The sequence below is a fragment of the Primulina eburnea genome, chromosome 3 (genome assembly GCF_022965805.1).
Source record: "Primulina eburnea isolate SZY01 chromosome 3, ASM2296580v1, whole genome shotgun sequence".
Lineage (NCBI taxonomy): Eukaryota > Viridiplantae > Streptophyta > Magnoliopsida > Lamiales > Gesneriaceae > Primulina > Primulina eburnea.
The window spans coordinates 23771920-23790083 of record NC_133103.1 but is presented as its reverse complement, the minus strand read 5'-3'; the positions used below and the strand labels follow the sequence as shown (position 1 = coordinate 23790083).

Genomic DNA, 18164 nt, shown 5'->3' with positions numbered 1-18164 from the left:
GTCTCAAGTTTTGGAAAAAACTAATCAACTTACGTTAAACGGCAGTAAAATTTCTAGCAGATTGAACCTTTTAAGCAAAAGGAGAGACGGCTCAGCAGCTCCATATGATAGCATATAATTCATCTCAAGATGTATTCTAGACTGAAGGAAAACATCAAGTCATTTTGAGAAGTTCTCCGACCATGAAATGGAATTAAGTTGTTTCATGCAGAGGAAGAAAGATTGTAGCATGTAAAAAAAATATGGCCCAAAAGTATCACAAGGAGAAAGAAGTGTAAATTCAAATACAACATGAAGAAATGAAAGGACAAAATCCAAATGGACAGAATATCCAGGGAAAACATCCTTCCAAACTTCATAATTACCTGGCTAAGGCCAGCAACAGATGAAGAGAGGTTACAAATAGCAACCTCAGTCTCCCTTGAAAATGATAAGTCAAGACGAGCTGCAAGTCTCAACCCCCTTAAAATTCTGGCTGAAAAAAAGACATGCAGAACTCCAATTACTAGTTAAATTTAACCGTCTTGCTACACATATTGAGGCCAGGATTATCGCATTGACGCATAGAAGTGCTGAATAAGTCTACCTTGGTCATCTTTGAATGACAAGTGAGCCGGTATTACAGTCCTCAGCTGTTTGTTAAACAAGAACAGCTTCACAAAAAGATTGATAACAATAAAACAAATATATTACGTCTTAATGCAATACAGCTTACCGTCAAAGACGTCAAGTCCGTCATTGCATCAGCGTAATCGAATATAGTGTTGGAATAAGGATCATAATATAAGCTATTTCAAAAGCAAAAATTAGCATTCAGTTAGTTCAGAGTCTTGAAAAAATATGAAAATTTATGAAATGCACAAAAATATGCAAAGCAGTTAAACACTCCCGTGACATCTTTAATGTAAGCAGAACAAACTTGCATGCAATAGCGCCACTGGGAATTCTAATTATTATCTGTAATCACACCTATCCTCTTGCAAACAGTAAAACAATTCCTCAAAGCATTGGAAACAGTAAACAGGCAAACAAATCCTTCACTCTGTTATGCTTGAGTCCATGATCGAGTTATGGGTCTATTAAGGGAACCATCGTAAAACAATTCCCTAATGTGTTGGAAACGGTAAAACAAGCCACCAAATCCTACACTCTGTTATCAGCTTGAGTCAAGGATCGAGTTATGGGTTGATTAAGGAACAAACTGATTATATCAGTTGATATTCCGGGGTTTTGGGACTTCCTCCCTAGTTCACCTGTCTTGCCAAAATGATTTCGAGGTCCGTTTGAGAGAACCTCACCGTTGAGAGTTAAAATTTTCTTAAGATTCGGTAATAACAAATGTAAAAATATGATAGCTAGTTGTTAAGTTGTCTAGCTGGTTGTTTAGTTTCTGCTAGGATGTCCTGTTGTATGTGCAATAGCTGCTGGAAAAACCTGCTGAATATCAGAGCAAGTTGGACCCTCTAAGGCATCTAACCAATCTGTCTTAAGCTTGACAAGCATATCTCCTTATCAAGCTGCCCTATCAAGCCTCCATATCTAGCTGCATTAAGTTGCATCAGCTCCATGAGCCGGCAATAGACAAATACCGACTGTACATTAGCCAGGCTACTTAGAGATTAAATCGAGAATGCTCCTAGAAGAAGACAAAGTCTACCGCAGTCTTTTCTCTCTCCTTGAACGTAATTTAATAGTTGTTGATTGCCGGATTTAGCTAATGTCCAAGAAGCATTTATTGTCTTATTCTATACGACAAGAACAAGTAACATTCTCTATATGCATGCACGGCTGATAGCACAATTGAGGACCGTTTCCAAAAATGTTAATGTTGGACATGTCGTGTATTTAAGGAACCATTCGTCCGACTTTGAAGACTACTGAAATTACCAATGCTCTGCATTATCTAGTGAAAAACATTCACGTCCTCGAGCTGTCTTTCAAGAAACATACTTTGCTGCTCAAAACACAAGCAAAGTATATTTTATTCCATCATTAAGGATCCTATGTGCTGCTATTATTTCACTCTATCTTTGCAATATCGAGCTAATAGAAGAGTGAAATTTTGTAAACTGTCATAAGTTTGTTTCTGAACAGATTAATAGAATTTGTGATGAGCTTCCATAAACAAATCTCGAATCATTTATTTCATGTTGTTTCCATTTATTATCTTTTATTTGCTTGCTGTCTGGATCTAGCTCGCTGACCAGCCAAATTGTGTATTTATATTCAACGAGTCTAGCAGACCATTTCCGTACTTAGAAAATATTTTTACTAGTTATATGTTGCACCTAGCTTGATCGAGAATTGACTTTGGTTGCTAACCCAGCTCAGGTCATCTGCGTTCTAAAATCCACAAAAAATTTCAAAGAGTTAATTCATCTCCTCGAAACTCACTTTCAATCCTCATAAACGATATCAAAGTGGGTATTCTCAATCTTTGAATACTTCCATACAGAAATGATTTCATTTCTCAAGATCACAATGCTATAAAAAAAGATTATGATGATTGGAAAATTGTAAGCAAGCACGTTTGTCTGCATAGGATAATGACATGTGATATGTTATCACAGATAGCCCGATGAAAATCATGAAGGTCAACACGATTGTGGCCATTACAAACGGAGCTCCTCGAGATGGTTGAAAAACAAAAAATGGATTGGATAGCAGAATACAAAATTTGGACAATGTTGACAACGATATCCTCAACAAGACACTAGACAAGACATGTTCAGTAAGATCAAGATTTGCTCTACAACAAAAGAAATTTGGGAGAAGTTGATGTAGTGCCCAAAAACTAGTGCATGATTGAATTAATTTATATATTTAGTTAATAATCTAAGTAAGGAATGCTATGTGTTAAATTATTTTAAATGTGTATATATATATATATATATATATTTTATTATGCAATTAAGATGTTTTCTCAAGTTTTATCTTTCAGATAAATATTCAAAATCGAACAGGGAAAGAAGATCGGAGACGATTAAGATGTTAAAAATTTAAGTTATATTTTTATTTTAAGCCGAGAAATTAAGTATTTTAAAAGAATTACGAATTTTAGCATTTAAGGCTAAATTTAATTTATGAAGTGAAATAAAAGCATGTTAAGGATGGACCCTAAGGATTTTGGGGATACGACTGATCTTATGGTGGCCGAATGATGGAATCAGTCCATAGAGGTGATCTTTACCTTTATGGAATTGAAGGATGCTTACAGAGTTAGGTGCGCCCCACTTACTTGCTGAAAGATGATGTTCGATTATGGTGGGAAGGAGTATTAGTATCGGTGAATCTACAGACCCTGACTTGGGAAGACTTCAATGAGTATTCTACTCCAAGTACTTCACTAATGAGGTACGATCCCGACTGACTAGAGAGTTTATGACGTTGAGCAAGGAGACCGCAGTGTGGCGGAGTTCGTGAGGAAATTCGAGCAGCGGTGTCACTTCGTGCCCCTGATATCTAACGACGCCAGGGAGAAACTGAAGCACTTCATGGATGGATTACGGCCGATCTTGCGCCGTGATGTTCGCATAGCTGGTCCTCCTACTTATGTCGTTGCAGTAACCAGAGCTTTCTTACAGGCAGGGCAAGAGGCCTTTACAGGCGACTCAGCGACAGTTTCAGCAGCCAGCTAAGAAGTCATTTCAATGGCCTAACAAGGTGAAAGCACAGTAACCACAGAAGAAGGCTGCTCAGAAGCCTACTGAATATCCGATGTGCCCAAAGGGCAGTCGCAAGCATGAAGGAGAGTGTCCATGGGGTTCAGACAAGTGCTTCAAGTGTGGATCCGCTGACCACATTCTTAAGAATTGTCCACATTGGAAGCAGCCAACTCAGGGCAGAGTCTTTGCATGCATGCCGAAGAAGCAGACCCAGACACTACATTCTTGACACGTAATATGATTTATTCAGCACTGTATTATTTATTGGAATTTATTATACATGGTTCGAAATTTTGTGTATACTAGTAGGCTAATTTTCAAAATTTCTATGAGAACCTTAGGATAGTGAATTCAGCATGTGCATGAAATTAAGTTTAGCCTTTTTTGGGAGTTTTTAAGTTGAGTGTATGTTAATATTATCTCAGGAAGGATCTATATAGCCAGGATAGCCATGAATGTTCTGTTAGATTTCAGGGCTACTCATTCTTTTATATCATATGGCTTTGTGAGTTATTTGGGAGTCAAGCCCACTAAGCTGGATGTGAGTTATTCTGTGACCGTTCCATCTAGGGAGGAACTGTCTACTTCGAGTGTGGCCAAAGACTTGAGTCTCGAGCTACAAGGCCATACAGTCTACGCTGACCTCATAGTATTACCGATACTCTAGTTTGACATCGTTCTGAGAATGGATTGGTTGTCGAAAAATCGGGTGTCAATCGACTTCCAATGAAAATCAGTTATTGGTCAGACCATTAGGTGAAGAGGAGTTCGTATTCGAGCCAAGTGGACGCAACAGCACGCCACGGATGATATCATGCCTTCAGGCGAGGAAGCTTATGCATAAGGGGTGCTAGGCATTCTTGGCGACCATTATTTCACCCCTTTTACTACCAATCAGACAGTAGCGGACGTCTCAGTTGTCAGAGATTTTCCTGACGTGTTTCCTAACGACATTACGGGCATTCCACCTGAGTGCGAGGTGGAGTTTTTCATTGATCTTATGTCGGGTACCATGCCAATCTCCAAGGCATTGTACCGGTTAGCGTCTAGAAAGATAAAGGAACTCAAATAGCAGATACAAGAGCTACTGGACAAAGGATTCATACGCCCTAGTTGCTCACCTTGGGGTGCACCAGTACTCTTCGTGAAGGATGGAAGCGTGAGGCTTTGCATCGACTACCGGGAGCTGGATAGAGTTACAGTGATTTAATTAAGAGAATTAAATACTTCCACTCGAAATACAATATTTTAATAATTATTTTATGACTTAATTAATTAAATCAGGTAGTATTTAATTATGGATAGAATTTAAAATTTGCAGGAATCTTAATTTCAAAAATTGGAGGGCTTAATTAGTAATTTTAAATAATGATTTAATTAAACTAAACACCTAGTCATTATCTTATTTAAATACAAGAAGGAGTCCACCATATATCACAACACAACTCACGCGCACACACAATACACACACTAACACACACAAAAGCCAAACTCTCGACCAAAATTTCCAAGGCTACAGTAGGAGGATTTTTTATTTTCTTCCAAGAGTAGCTTAAGCCAACCACCACACTACAATCTTTGATAAATTTAGCCATTTTTCAAGCCATAAAACACAACAAACCGTCTCTGTTCGGCCTCCGTTCTTCCCCGCGTTTGTTTGTCGATATTTCATGCGTTTTAACGCAAAGACATGTCTAAACCTTTCTTTTATGCATCGATCAAGTTATATACTGTATTTTGATATAAAATATGTATGAAAATACATTGGTTTGATTATATGTATGTATAACGTAATTAAAACTCACTTCGATACAAAATACGCATGAACGTCTACGTTTTCTTCGAGTTTTGATCGTCGCCTTCGTTGGTCAGTACCAATGGCTTGATGCTACCTATGGTTATGCTTAGGATGTGTTCAGATGTCGTTAAGTGGTCCGATAGGGGTCGAGAAGCTGCTGGAAGTAGGAAATGAAACAAGCACAGCCGTGCGCACATAAGGGCTTTATCGCGGGTTCACGTCGGTCTGGGTGCTAAGCTGGACCAGGGCTCGTGGCTAGGGTCTAGGCGGGGTCTTAAGGTCCCGGGGTAGGCCTGGTATGGGTTGGTTAGGGTTCGGTTGGGTGGAAATAGCTTTTGAGTCGTGAACATCAGCTTGTGCGCGTAGGGCTTATGCACGACTAGGGCTCAAGGTTTTGTGTTGTTTAAGGGGCTATGGTGCGTATGAGCTGGAATGGGCTGAACCAGAGGCTTAAGTGGTGTTTAAGGGTCGAGTCTCGGGCTTGGTTCGAGTTAGTATCGATAGGAAGTCGTACGGAATGCAAAGGTGTCATAGCGTCACTCTTTGGGCAGCTTGTGTCTATATAATTTATTGTGCATGGTACGGGGTTCGGGCATGGTTCGGGGCTGGTCTAGGACCTTGGGCGGGTCGAGTCTCGAGTCGATTGATACGTCCTAAGTGGTTTTATTTAATTCGAGAGTCGTACATGTGCGAATGCACCTTAGGGGTTGTTTTGGGTATAAATTTTAGTATGTTAGGGCAGCATGTCCAAAGACAATCTCACGAGATTCATGATGTTCGTAAGTATGTATGACATGCAAAATAATTATTTTTGAGGTATGCGATTGGTCTTGTTGCCAAATTATGTTACGGGTTTGGAAGCCGGTGAACGTGTCCGGAGACCTCTCCAACCTCTTCGGAGGAATTATGTTATGTTAGGGAGCGGACATACAGTCAAAGGGCTGTGGTGGTCTCTGCCGGCTCAGTACTATGATTTAGTTTGATCAAACGATTTATGTTATGGGCCACTTGTATTGAACAGAACTCAACGTAAAATGATTTATGATTACTTTACGATGATGAGAACGAAAATATGATTTTATGAAATTTTTTATGTAGGAAAGTTGCGTTATACATATTTATGCTTATATTATGCTATGTACGAGCTATGTTTAAATTGCATGGATTTTATTACGTATTACTTGCTATTCACGGTTTATGTATGTTGAGTCATTAAACTCACTAGATTTAATCGATGCAGATGATGTAGTTGAGGAGACGGGACGTAGTGACCAGTGAGCAGGCTCGGACTAGCGGCAATGCAAACCCGAGGACCTTGTAGTTCACGAGAATTTTACTTATGCACGTTTAAAACTATTTTTTCTAATTTTATGCATTAGTGTTAGTGACTAGTAAGTTGAGACTTTTTATATTATGTTGGAATTTTCAAATTATGGTCTATGTTTTTAACTTGGATTTTTTGTTGTGGTTTTCAAATGATGGAGGTTTAATATTAACTTTATTTTTAGTACGAGTGGTGACCGTGATTTATTTTACAAGTTATATTTATAACAAATTATTTAATAGAAAATTTTAAATTTTTCCGCAAATATGAAAGTAGTAGTATTTTAAGACACAGATCGTAACAATTGTTATAGTTGTGCGAGAAAAATGACCAGACGAAGGAAAATAAACCTTGAGGCTCATAGAAAAATCTCCTTACTATCTTTGACCGTCTTGAGAGTGAGGGCCGTAAGCAAAAGAAAGATTGATTATAGGCCAGTGAAAAAGAAAGATTCACTCTTGGGCTGACCTACGATAACCGGAAAAAATAGCAATCAAGAACGGAATTGTCTCACTGTTGCCATGCAAAAATTTGAAAACAGCGAGATAAAGTTCAGAGAATTCATGAACGAGTTCGATCAAAAATTCAACAACATTGTGATCGAACTTGCTACTCTAGGAAAAATTACAGCAATAGAGAGGTTGCATTGAAGATCATTAGAGCATTTCTCAGAGAACAGGATGTCGAGACTATAGCCATATTGGAATCCAAAGATCTAAATATGCTCGGGCTGCACGACCTATTTGCTGATCTAAAAGCTTATGACGTCGAATTGGGGACCAGAATAGAAGAACCATTCACTTCTCAACCAATAACGACATTGGGTGCTACAGAAGAAGCTCCTGCTAGGAAGTCTGCAAAACAACTGAGCAATAGTGTCATCTCTCTCTTTCTCAAGAAAATTGGCAAATTAATGAGGAAGAATGAGAAAACTTTCAAGAGACCAAGCCGCAAAACAAATTTCAAGAAAGAGCAAGCTGACGAGGACCAAGTTTGCTACAACTGCGTAAGGAAAGGCCACTCATTGCTGATTGCACCAGGCCGAGGAAAAAAGAAAAGAAAAGACCCCAGGATCAGAAAAGATCTTTCAAGAAGAAGAGAGACCAGCATGATCTAGCTGCTGAAGAAAGAAAACAAGTGGGCTGACCAGATTTAGGCTCAACCAGCACGGAGTGTTCTTTGAGTGAGAGGGATGATGAACCAGTTCAATATGTGATGACTAACGCTGAGCTTGATCTCAATGATGTTCAGATATTTGATTTTAGTTCTAATTAATTTACACGAGATGATTGGACCACCGCGCTACATGATACGAGTACAAAAAACTTTCTCAGTTATTTGAGGAAGTGAAAGCAAAAAGCAAGGGTTTTCCAGACAAGTCAAAAGAAACCAGCTGGTTGCAACATGTTGAATATGACAGTATGAAGACCAAGTTTAGTATGTTGTTGACTGAGAATGATAAGATGCGTCTACGTTCCAAACTATGATGTGTATAGCTGAGGTTGAAGAGTTTCTGCAGGAGAAACTGAGAATGTTTTATTTTTGGGTGGACTGCTGCGGCTCTTATAAAGAAAGAGTACTAGAGAAAGTGGCCGAGCTGTAGCAAAGCATACTCAATTGGGTTGAAACCAATCTACTGTCTGAAGCTCTTGAGATAAGAGACTTCTTGATGCTGATGATGAGGGAAAGCAAGTTGAGGTCCATTATCAACCAAAAGAGGCAGAATTTTGATGCCCATGGACCCACTACAAGAGATGACTCAACAGTCACTGGCCAGTTGGAGATGGATGCACTCTCCCTGTCCATATCTGTTAAAAGTCAAAAGGAAAGACTACCAGCTGCCTCCTCTTTCTCAAAACTTAGCAGAAAAAAAAGACGACTTTGTAGAGAGTTCTGCAGAAACCCCGGACCAGTTGAGATTGTAAGCATCAAGTGTACACCCCCAATGAATAAAGGAATAACACCAAGACAATACAAGTATTGGACCTGTTAATTGTAAAGTCTCTTTGTGGGTTGACCAGATTTAGACTCAGCCAGCTCGGAGTGATCTTCGAGTGAGAGTGATGATGAACCAGTTCAATACATGATGACTGATGCTGAGCTTGACCTTGTTGAAGACCAAACATTTGATTTTAATTCTGATCAATTTACACGCGATGATTTGATCACTGCTCTACATGATATGGTGATAGAATACAAAAAACTTTCTCGGTCATGCTAGGAAGTTAAAGCAGAAAACAAGGGTTTTCCAGACAAATCAAATGAAACCTGCAATGTTGAATATGACAGTCTGAAGACCAAGTTTAGTATGTTGTTGAGTGAGAATAAGAAGTGTACTGAATTCCAAACTATGATGTGTATAGCTGGGGTTGAAGAGTTTGTGCAAGAGAAACTGAGAAAGTTTGATTTTTGGGTGGACTACAGAACAGTGGTCCATTTTGCTGCTCTTGAAAAGAAAGAGTACTAGAGAAAGAGGCCAAGCTGGAGCAGAACATACTCAAATGGGTTGAAACCAATCTTCTCTGTCTGAAGCTCTTGAGAGAAGAGACTTCTTGATGCTGATGATGAGGGAAAGCAAGCTGCAGTCCATGTGAATTTTGATGCCCATAGACTCACTGCAAGAGATGACTCAACTAGAGATATCAATGCGGCGGGTATGGCTAAACTCAAAACCCTCCCCATGAAAAAAACTTCAAGTCATTACCCACCCCACCCCAGTTAAAAATTCTTCGGACCCACCCCACCTCGAATACGAAACGGGGCCGGGTAGACCCGTGAGACCCATGAGATCCGAATTTTTTTAAAATAAAAAAATAATATTTCTTCTCACATGACTAAATTATGAAACACACAAGCCTCTAAATACAAAATTATGGAAAATTAATTCATGTTTTCAACCAGATTTAATAATAACAAACAAAGTATTTTCACGACATAAAAAATTATATAAAAAAAAGTTACTAGCTCTCCAAAAAAATCTTGAGATCTCCAAAAATAAGTCATAACATAATTTAAACAGATCAATATAAAATCAGTGAGTAGGCAATATTTAAGTCTAATAAGATGAGGACCAACTATTCTTCCATTATTGTTAAAAGCATATTCAAATGCAACAGTTGACATAGGAATAGCTAAGATCGTTATGGTTGAGATGATCTACTAAAAAAATAAAAATTAATAAAACTAAAACCCTATAATATTTATATCTATATATATGGGGCGGGTATTATAGAACCCATGACCCGCCCCATATCCGAACGGGTCTGAAAAATTGGAGGACCCGAGACCCACCCCATGACCCATTTAGTATGCCCAAACCCACCCCATACATGCGGGTCCATTGCGGGTCTGGATAAAACCCGGACCCATTGACATCCCTAGACTCAACAGTAATTGGCCAGCTGGGGATGGATGCACTCTCGCTTTCCATGTCTGTTAAAGTCAAAAGGCAAGAATACCAGCTACCTCCTCCTCAATACTTAGCAGAAAAAGAACAAGACTTTGAAGAGAGTTCTGCAGAATCTCCGGACCAATTGAGATTGTAAGCATTTAGCGTACACCCCCAATGAATAAAGGAAAATTACATATATATTATATCATATTTGAACACCAAGACAATACAAGTATTGGACCTGTTGATTGTAAAGTCTCTTTGCAAGCAATTGTTCCAGCGAGCAAGGTCCTTTTTATCACAACCAATTGGAAAATTAGAAATGTGAACTTGTTTTCTACAAGAATGTTCATGTCTTGTCTCAAAACTTGACACCTGAAAATGAACGGAGAAATATTTTTGATGAATTTTAGATTATTAGAATTTACATGACTGGACTGACAACAGGCTGAACAGTTATGCATTCAGAAGCTCGATGAACTAGATAATATACACTAACCTCCACTACAAAGCCTTTTACTGTGACCCTGCATATTGGAAATCTTCGTCCTATGATTATTGCAGACTGAAACGTACTTTTGACCTGCAAAAGATATGTATAATCTCAATAGCTTGAAGAAATGCTTTGATTTACGAAAAGAAATAAACATAAAACAGTCTAATACCTTCTTTAGACTTGCTGTCGTGATGACATCAAAGTCTTTTGGAACTTTATTGAGAAGGAAGTCTCTGACACAACCCCCAACTAAGTAGGCTTCAAACCCTGCACCTTTCAGCTTCAATAACGAGCCAATAAAGAGAGTTTGCAACAAGCATGTACTTGGTTACACAGACGCAGGTGTCATTGTGTGCGCATTAAGAATATACAATGTATGCATATTTAAGTGTGTGCATGTGTGTCTATATTTATGCTTACCTAAGTTCGAATATATACATTCATAGCACACACACATACATTTAAGCCACAAAATCAATTTCATTTCTCAGAATTTACACAAGATTACGACATTCAACTAAGGCAATACTCCTAAGTTCTAAAAAGAACCGGTTATTTAATATTGTATGGGCCCTGAATAATGATTTTTAAAAGTTAATTACTACCATAAAAAAAAATTCAAGTTAAAACTAAGCTAAAGGACACCCTATGGACATGGAACAACTATGCAACATGATGTTAAAACTTCACCAATAACAATTCTGACATAGAAGCACTGAAAACGTTTACCTAGATAAGGCAATTATATACGAAAAAAATGTTAAAGGAACTCCATTATAAAACTATGTTTAGAATACTTGGCATTTATTTACCTTTTATTGAAGGTTTAAAAAATTAAACTTCTGCAATAATTTAAAACCATCATTACACCTTCATATCCTTTAATACTAAATAGCAAGGTCCTAACCTCTTGACAGTGAATGTCAATACACAAGGTAAAGTAATAACATCACAAGAACTTTCGGGAAATAGACCTATTGTAGTTAAAATTTAAAGCTAAAGAATTTAACAGTGTTGAGAGTGTAAAGCTATCCTATATTACATCAACATGAATTGTAGCGGAAAAGCTGCATATAATTTTGTAAACTGGAATAAGCACCTGCACTATGCAGCTTCTTCAGAACTATCTGAGAAGACAAAGATATCTGTGACCTTGCTATCCCAAACTTCCTTGAGTCCAGCTTTGTCCATTTTGAAAAATTAACATGGCCTAAACAGTTGACAAAATTTCATTTTACTCAGAAAAACACGAGAATATTGAAAATACTAAATATGCTATGCCATAAACACAAGAATCAAGATCAAACCCAAACGGACAAGCTTTCTATGTGGGCGAGCCTTCCAAAATTATTTGAACCTCAACAAATTTCTAGTAAAGAGGATAAATCATATATGCCTGCCTTTTGTTTAAATGCCTTTCACCCACTTATCAGTATTTTGAGCATTCACCTAAATCCACATCTTCGTGCGAACACGGATTTTGAGCAGTCACCTTAATCCACATCTTCGTGGGAACACGGGCCATATTATCAACACTAACCAAAATGTAGCCCTTTCCTAGGCCAACACTTGCACTACATCAGTTCAAAACTTAGGCCATAAGTAAAGAACCCAAATCGAAAACGCTGCTTTCAAGGCAGGAGAACTTCTAAAACATACAAGTCACTCCACAATTTCTTGTATAGCTGATGTAAAAAATTAAATTGTTCACCATTGAGAAATCGAGGCTACGATGGTCAACTCTAGACATCACTAGCCTATCTATTAACGTTCTACACATGCACCTTAATCCCATCTAAATGTAACATGTTCCACATTATCGACACTTACCTGATGGTAGTCATACGCATGTCACCTCTTCTGCTATGATAAATTTCAAAGAGACCACCAAATAATAATAGGTATGTGAACCAAGCAATTTGAAGGTGCCCCAACTCCAAAATTAGCTTGATTTCTTCATTCATGTATTCATCATATGCTTGGAAAAAATGACCATTAAATAGTTGAAGCCTGTCGACACTATAATTGTTTTTCAACACTGATATATAGTATCTTTAATTTACATACAAGAGTGGAAATATAGTGAGTGTTTAGAACTAGCGATTTTTCCCACATCAACAGCATGAATGGTATAATTTTTCCATCGTGTAACTTGCATATGGGGCCCCTTATGAAAACCAAGCAAATCCTGGTCCATTTCTTCATAAAATAGCAACGCTAACGTCTGATCCTCGTGGACAGAGAAACAAGCCCAACAACCAATAGCTAATTGAGCATCTCATCTAGGGCCATCAGCCCTCGAGTGCAGAGGTGGAAAAGAAATGAGCTTCATTGGCAGAAAAATTATATCATTTGTGTTTCTGAGAAGGCAGAAGTTTCAAGTTCCCAACAAGATCACATGGTATATGCTCCATTGCTCCATTATGTAGTATATTGATGATGGTTATAGTGATAAATGGTTTCAGCCACTTTCATGTAGCTGTCTTTACATACATAATGAATACATGAATGAAGGCATCTAGCAAAATTTGCAGAAATATGTTTCTTCTATTTTCCTTTTCCTTTGTTGTCATCTATGTCCCTTGTGTTCTACAAACTTCCGGAGCTGGGGCACCGACAGAATTGACTGGATCACATACCTATCATATTTATGTAGCCACATTGAGATATAATGCAACAAAACGCTTGAATCTAAGAAGGGCTAATTGTGGTGCCAGTATCAATAATATGATTTGCAATTAAATTATCAAAAGCGGTGAATATGCTGAAGATTGACCGGTGAATAATTTTCATCCAGAGTGAGCCATCGTTTAAGGGGCAGGCAATGTTATGATACCAAATTTGTTCCAAAGAAAACTGTGGAATGCTTAATAAGTTCAGAAAATTCTACCACATAAGAACCTGCTCTTTGGCTTTGAGATATTCCTGGACGTTTATCCATTAATAAAGTATGTGCTCAAATGAAAAATTAAAGAGAAAAAGTGAAAATGGTTTTCGTTTTTTAAAAAGAATATAACTATAGCCGGAGTTACCAGTGTGTTTGCATTAATAAAATCGGCTCATGCAACAGGAATTGAGACAAAATCCATCCACACTCGAATGAAATGTTTCTACTCAACTATATTTGTCATAAAATTCCAAAACTAAGAAATAAGATTACACACCCGTAGCAGAAGTAGACTGAGCTCGACTCCTGCTTCCAAAAGAGCTGCACTGCCAACTCAGAAACAATAAAAATTTCCCATATTAATTCGAAGATAGCTACAGTTTCCTATAATGTGAATCAGGTGTTTGTAGAGATGTCTACAAGAATGAAAAAAAACAAAAGTTTGCTAGCTCAAATACGAACCTTGAATAAGGGTTCTAGACGCGAAAGTAAACCCTTTCCGCTGCCGGCTTGCGAAAAGGCCATGAGAGCGAATTGATCAGTTGCCGGGCATGCGAGCGATGTGAAGTGCCTAGTAGAATAACGGCTGGGACAGGAGCCAACAACAGACCGCGCTTTACTGAAACAGTGGGGATTGGGGAATACAAGGAAATCGGACTCTTGCAGCGTTTGGTTGAAATGATATGATTAATGAAATAATTAGCACATAAATGATTAAGTAAATGATATAACAACGTCTGTATGGTTTGCTTAAATCAGGTGTTGTGTTTGGTGAGATTTTGAAAAGAGTTTGATTCGAAAAATAATTAAATTTGTACTACCAAAATACCCTTTGATATCTTATTTTAATTTTTCTTTTCATTCCTAATGTTTACATCTACCCCACATTTCGTCCGCACATTCTCGAAAGGATACCCTAACCGTCAACATTGTGCACTGAACTTCGACTTTGTGTCAAAAGTGTGTGGATCTTGATGTGTTTAATGTGAATCCGACATCTGAAGGAGTTAAATTCTTTTCTGCAGGTTGTTAATCGGGCGAAATGGCGAGAATATGTAACTGAGCACATATTTCGAGCAAGAAAAATCGACAGACAACCATCTTATTGCACGTGAATGTGAGTAATTCTAAAAAAATTTAAGAGTTTTTTGTTGTATGAACGTTTGTTGATAGCCGTTAATTTTTTTTAGAAATATGTTGAGAAATAATTTTTCAAGTATATAACAACGGAGATGGGTTGCAAAATGTATAGGTGTACGTTGTACATGTTAATCAACTTTGATTTCTCTGGTTTTCGGTGATTATTGATGTCATTGTCATCTTGTCCGTTGAATATCAAAACTTGTTTACGAAAGTTTGTGTTGTTGATAAATAATTAATTCTGTTGCAAATGTATTTTAACCATATATGTATAGCTATCTAACTCAATTAAAAAATCATTGAATGATTCTTTAGCATAGCTTTCATGGATGTGAAGACACCACCACAGTGTGAGTGCAGCAATGGGTTTATGGTATTACGTGAAGCTGCTCCACATTCAACACGACCCGACCACTATTACTTTATATGTCCAGCCGGTTTGAAACATCGGAACTGATTCTTTTGGTACGATGAGTATCAAAAAGTTTGTTCGAACAATGAACCATCATCCATTATTGAGATGAGTTCAAATTCGTCACAAAATCCTACTTCCCCCTTTATAAAGCGTTGGCACACACAAGCATACAATGCATCTTCTAGTTCACAGTCTTTTACTTTGAAAAATGCCGATACAGTTGACACGGAACAACACGTTAAAACCAAATCAGTTATGGCATCCACCACATCAGATCCACCAAATGATTCAGTGAAGCACGCACCTTTATCTGTCGAACAAGTTTGTTGCTGCTTTGGTTGCATTTGCTCAATATTGTGTTTAATGATGTTTTTCATGCTTTGTTATTGTAATTTCTAAGTAAGTAAAATGTTGTGTGTATGTTCATTATTTTGTAATATTGTGGTGCGAAATGGAGTTGACGTTGGTGTTTGATATCGTATATGTCGTTGACTCTTTGTTGCCATTTTATTACGAAATAAAAAAAATACTTGGTATTGTAATTATTTGGTGCTTGTAGGCAAAGGCAAATAGTTGTAATTTAGAATGTATTTTCAGCATTACATTTGTCTTCATAGCTGCATCGGTCAATGTAAATTCATTTGTAACCTCATGTACACACGATGCCGTGAAGCAATGCTGAGATGATAGTAAAAACCCCATTCTCACATTTTCAGATGTTTACAATTTTTTTTATATGCATCATACATTGATTTGAACAACAGTTTTAACTTTAATGTCCGTAGGGAAGAGGACGAATAATGGCTAGGGATTAAGGTGCATGAAGCTTGTTGAGTTGTGCTTCTTTCTTGGGATGCAAAGTAAAACAAAGCTTCCATATTACTGCATGTGAAGGCCAATTAGGTTAATATTCTAAATTTTTTTTACTTGTTTTGTTGGCTAGTGGACATATGAACATGAAGCAACAGTTTAATTTGTTTTCTGCACATTTCTCTTCGTTATCTGAGAACAATTGGTTTGATTGATGGGAGAAGCTTTAAATGCATTTCTAAGTAATAAGTTTAATTTCCGACAGATATTTAGATATTTAACAAATTTCAAGGTAATATATTGAATACAAATGCATGTCTATGTATAGGGGTTGACCTATATTGCCTACAATAGTAAATCAATTAAATTTCTATATCTTACAGGATATGACATTAATTTTGATAGAAGTGTGCATTAAATTCGTTTTTTTTTCTACTTAAGAGCAGTGTTGAGTTACAATTTCTTTGTGCAATTTTTGTCACTTAACAAGTTTTTTGTTAAAGCTAAAGAAGATGTACGTGACTTTCCCTAGTCGGTCTCAAGATTCTGTCACCAGCAGGTATGTAGTACCACTGATATCCATGTTATCAGATGAAGAAGACGATGGTCATGATCAATGTAGAGGCCCGTATTTCGTATTTGTAAATTTGCGGAATTATTTAATTTTTTTTAAAATAAATAACATGCATCATCCTTAAAATAAACTGATAAAAAGATTTAATATTTAAGGTAACAGCGGAAGCAAATATTGTTTTTAAACCACAACTTAAAAAATAATTCGTCAAAGTAAAAACTGAGTTTGAACATAAATACTAAATGATAAAAAATGAGGTCCTCGGGTTCCTACTACTACTGACCCAAGCTAGCTCACTGGTCCCTGCCCTCGGTCTCGACCTCATCAGTACCTACAACAATCAAGTCTAGTGAGTCTAAAGACTCAGCATGCATATATCGTGAATAACAAGTAAATATATCATAAAATTTCGCGTAACATAAAAATATCGTATCGTAAAGCGTAAGGTGAAAATCGTGTCATGGATAATTATAAATACGTGCATATATGAAAATCATACGTAAAATCTTTGCTCTATAGATCTCTGTCATAACATATAATATCGTAATTTTATGTAGAGATAATGTTTATACGCAAGTGGCTCATAACATAACATGAATCGTCTGATCAGACTAAACCACAGTATACTGGGCGGTAGAGATCATCACAGCCCTTGGACTGGATATCCATACCCATACATGAACATGAATCGGTCGTAAGTCACCGGATGAAGCAATAATCCCATAAGCGTGAGGTGGCCACAAGACATATCGCATATATCTCAAAAATAAACATTTTCTATTTTTATGCACGTAATATAATTAAATTCCTGTTTTTACCAATTGGGTTGGATCGTTTCCAGGCTCGCTGCGACCTAATTCTAACATGCGACACATGCAAATAATCTCAACTTGACCAACACTTCATAACCGAACCCAAAACGAGACAATTACGCCCAACAAAATTAGTATTCAACCATGGCTTCGTACCAACCCGAACCAACATTGAACCGTCGTTTTGCCATGATTAAAATACACCTAAAATGATAGAAAATATATACCAAGGGCTGTAATACATGAAAATTGTGCATGGAAGCCAAAATCATGAAACGCTTTTTCAAGAGTCACTTTGGCACATTTCACCGTAAATTCTCGTACGACTTCTAAACTTCACCAAATCACGAACGGCCAAAAACATAACCTTTCTAACTCAATAAGGTACTGTCTAGTCAAAGACCATAGGCTAAAAGCCAACCAAGAACTCGTACATGACCTCTGAACTGCAGCAAAGCTGCTGTAAAATTTCCAGTTGCAGCAGCTGTGCTTGCTTTGCTTCGATTACAAGGCTAATGGTCATTGGGGATTGAACTGAAAGGGGATCGGTTATGGTGACCGGAAGCGCAACGGAAGTTTAAAAATTTTAATTTTCATCAAGAAATTTCGGTCACCTAGTGAAAGTGTGTAGCAAATACAATAAAACACAAAATGACATTCATAGTGTGTTAAGAAATGTACCTATCAATCACAAGGATTGATGTATGGCTCCAACTAAGGTGTAAACACCTTAGCTCTTCAATGGTAGAAATTATCTACAAACTCTCCTTGTTCTTGAATCTTTCCTTCAAATTAGGCCAACCACCAACTAGCTAGAACCACTCTAATTTTGCACTAGAAAAATTAGAGCAT

The 18164-nt window shown here is 37.4% G+C and overlaps 1 protein-coding gene across 4 annotated transcripts in view; it reads right to left on the bottom strand.

Moving 5' to 3' along the window:
• LOC140827405 (uncharacterized) overlaps positions 1–14238 on the bottom strand; it is a 36220-nt gene extending 21982 nt beyond the window's left edge. The window contains exons 1-11 of one of the 4 annotated variants that reach the window (XM_073190068.1): positions 14024–14230; positions 13839–13887; positions 13168–13313; positions 11780–11884; positions 10844–10947; positions 10678–10761; positions 10420–10553; positions 716–788; positions 587–632; positions 366–475; positions 34–141 (exon numbers count right to left, since the gene is read on the bottom strand). In XM_073190068.1, the coding sequence (XP_073046169.1) occupies positions 34–141; positions 366–475; positions 587–632; positions 716–788; positions 10420–10553; positions 10678–10761; positions 10844–10947; positions 11780–11884; positions 13168–13192 (789 nt within the window). In that variant the 5' untranslated portion in view covers positions 13193–13313; positions 13839–13887; positions 14024–14230. The other 3 variants (XM_073190067.1, XM_073190069.1, XM_073190070.1) reach the window with 3 other exon arrangements.
• Between the last annotated feature and the right edge of the window lie 3926 nt (positions 14239–18164).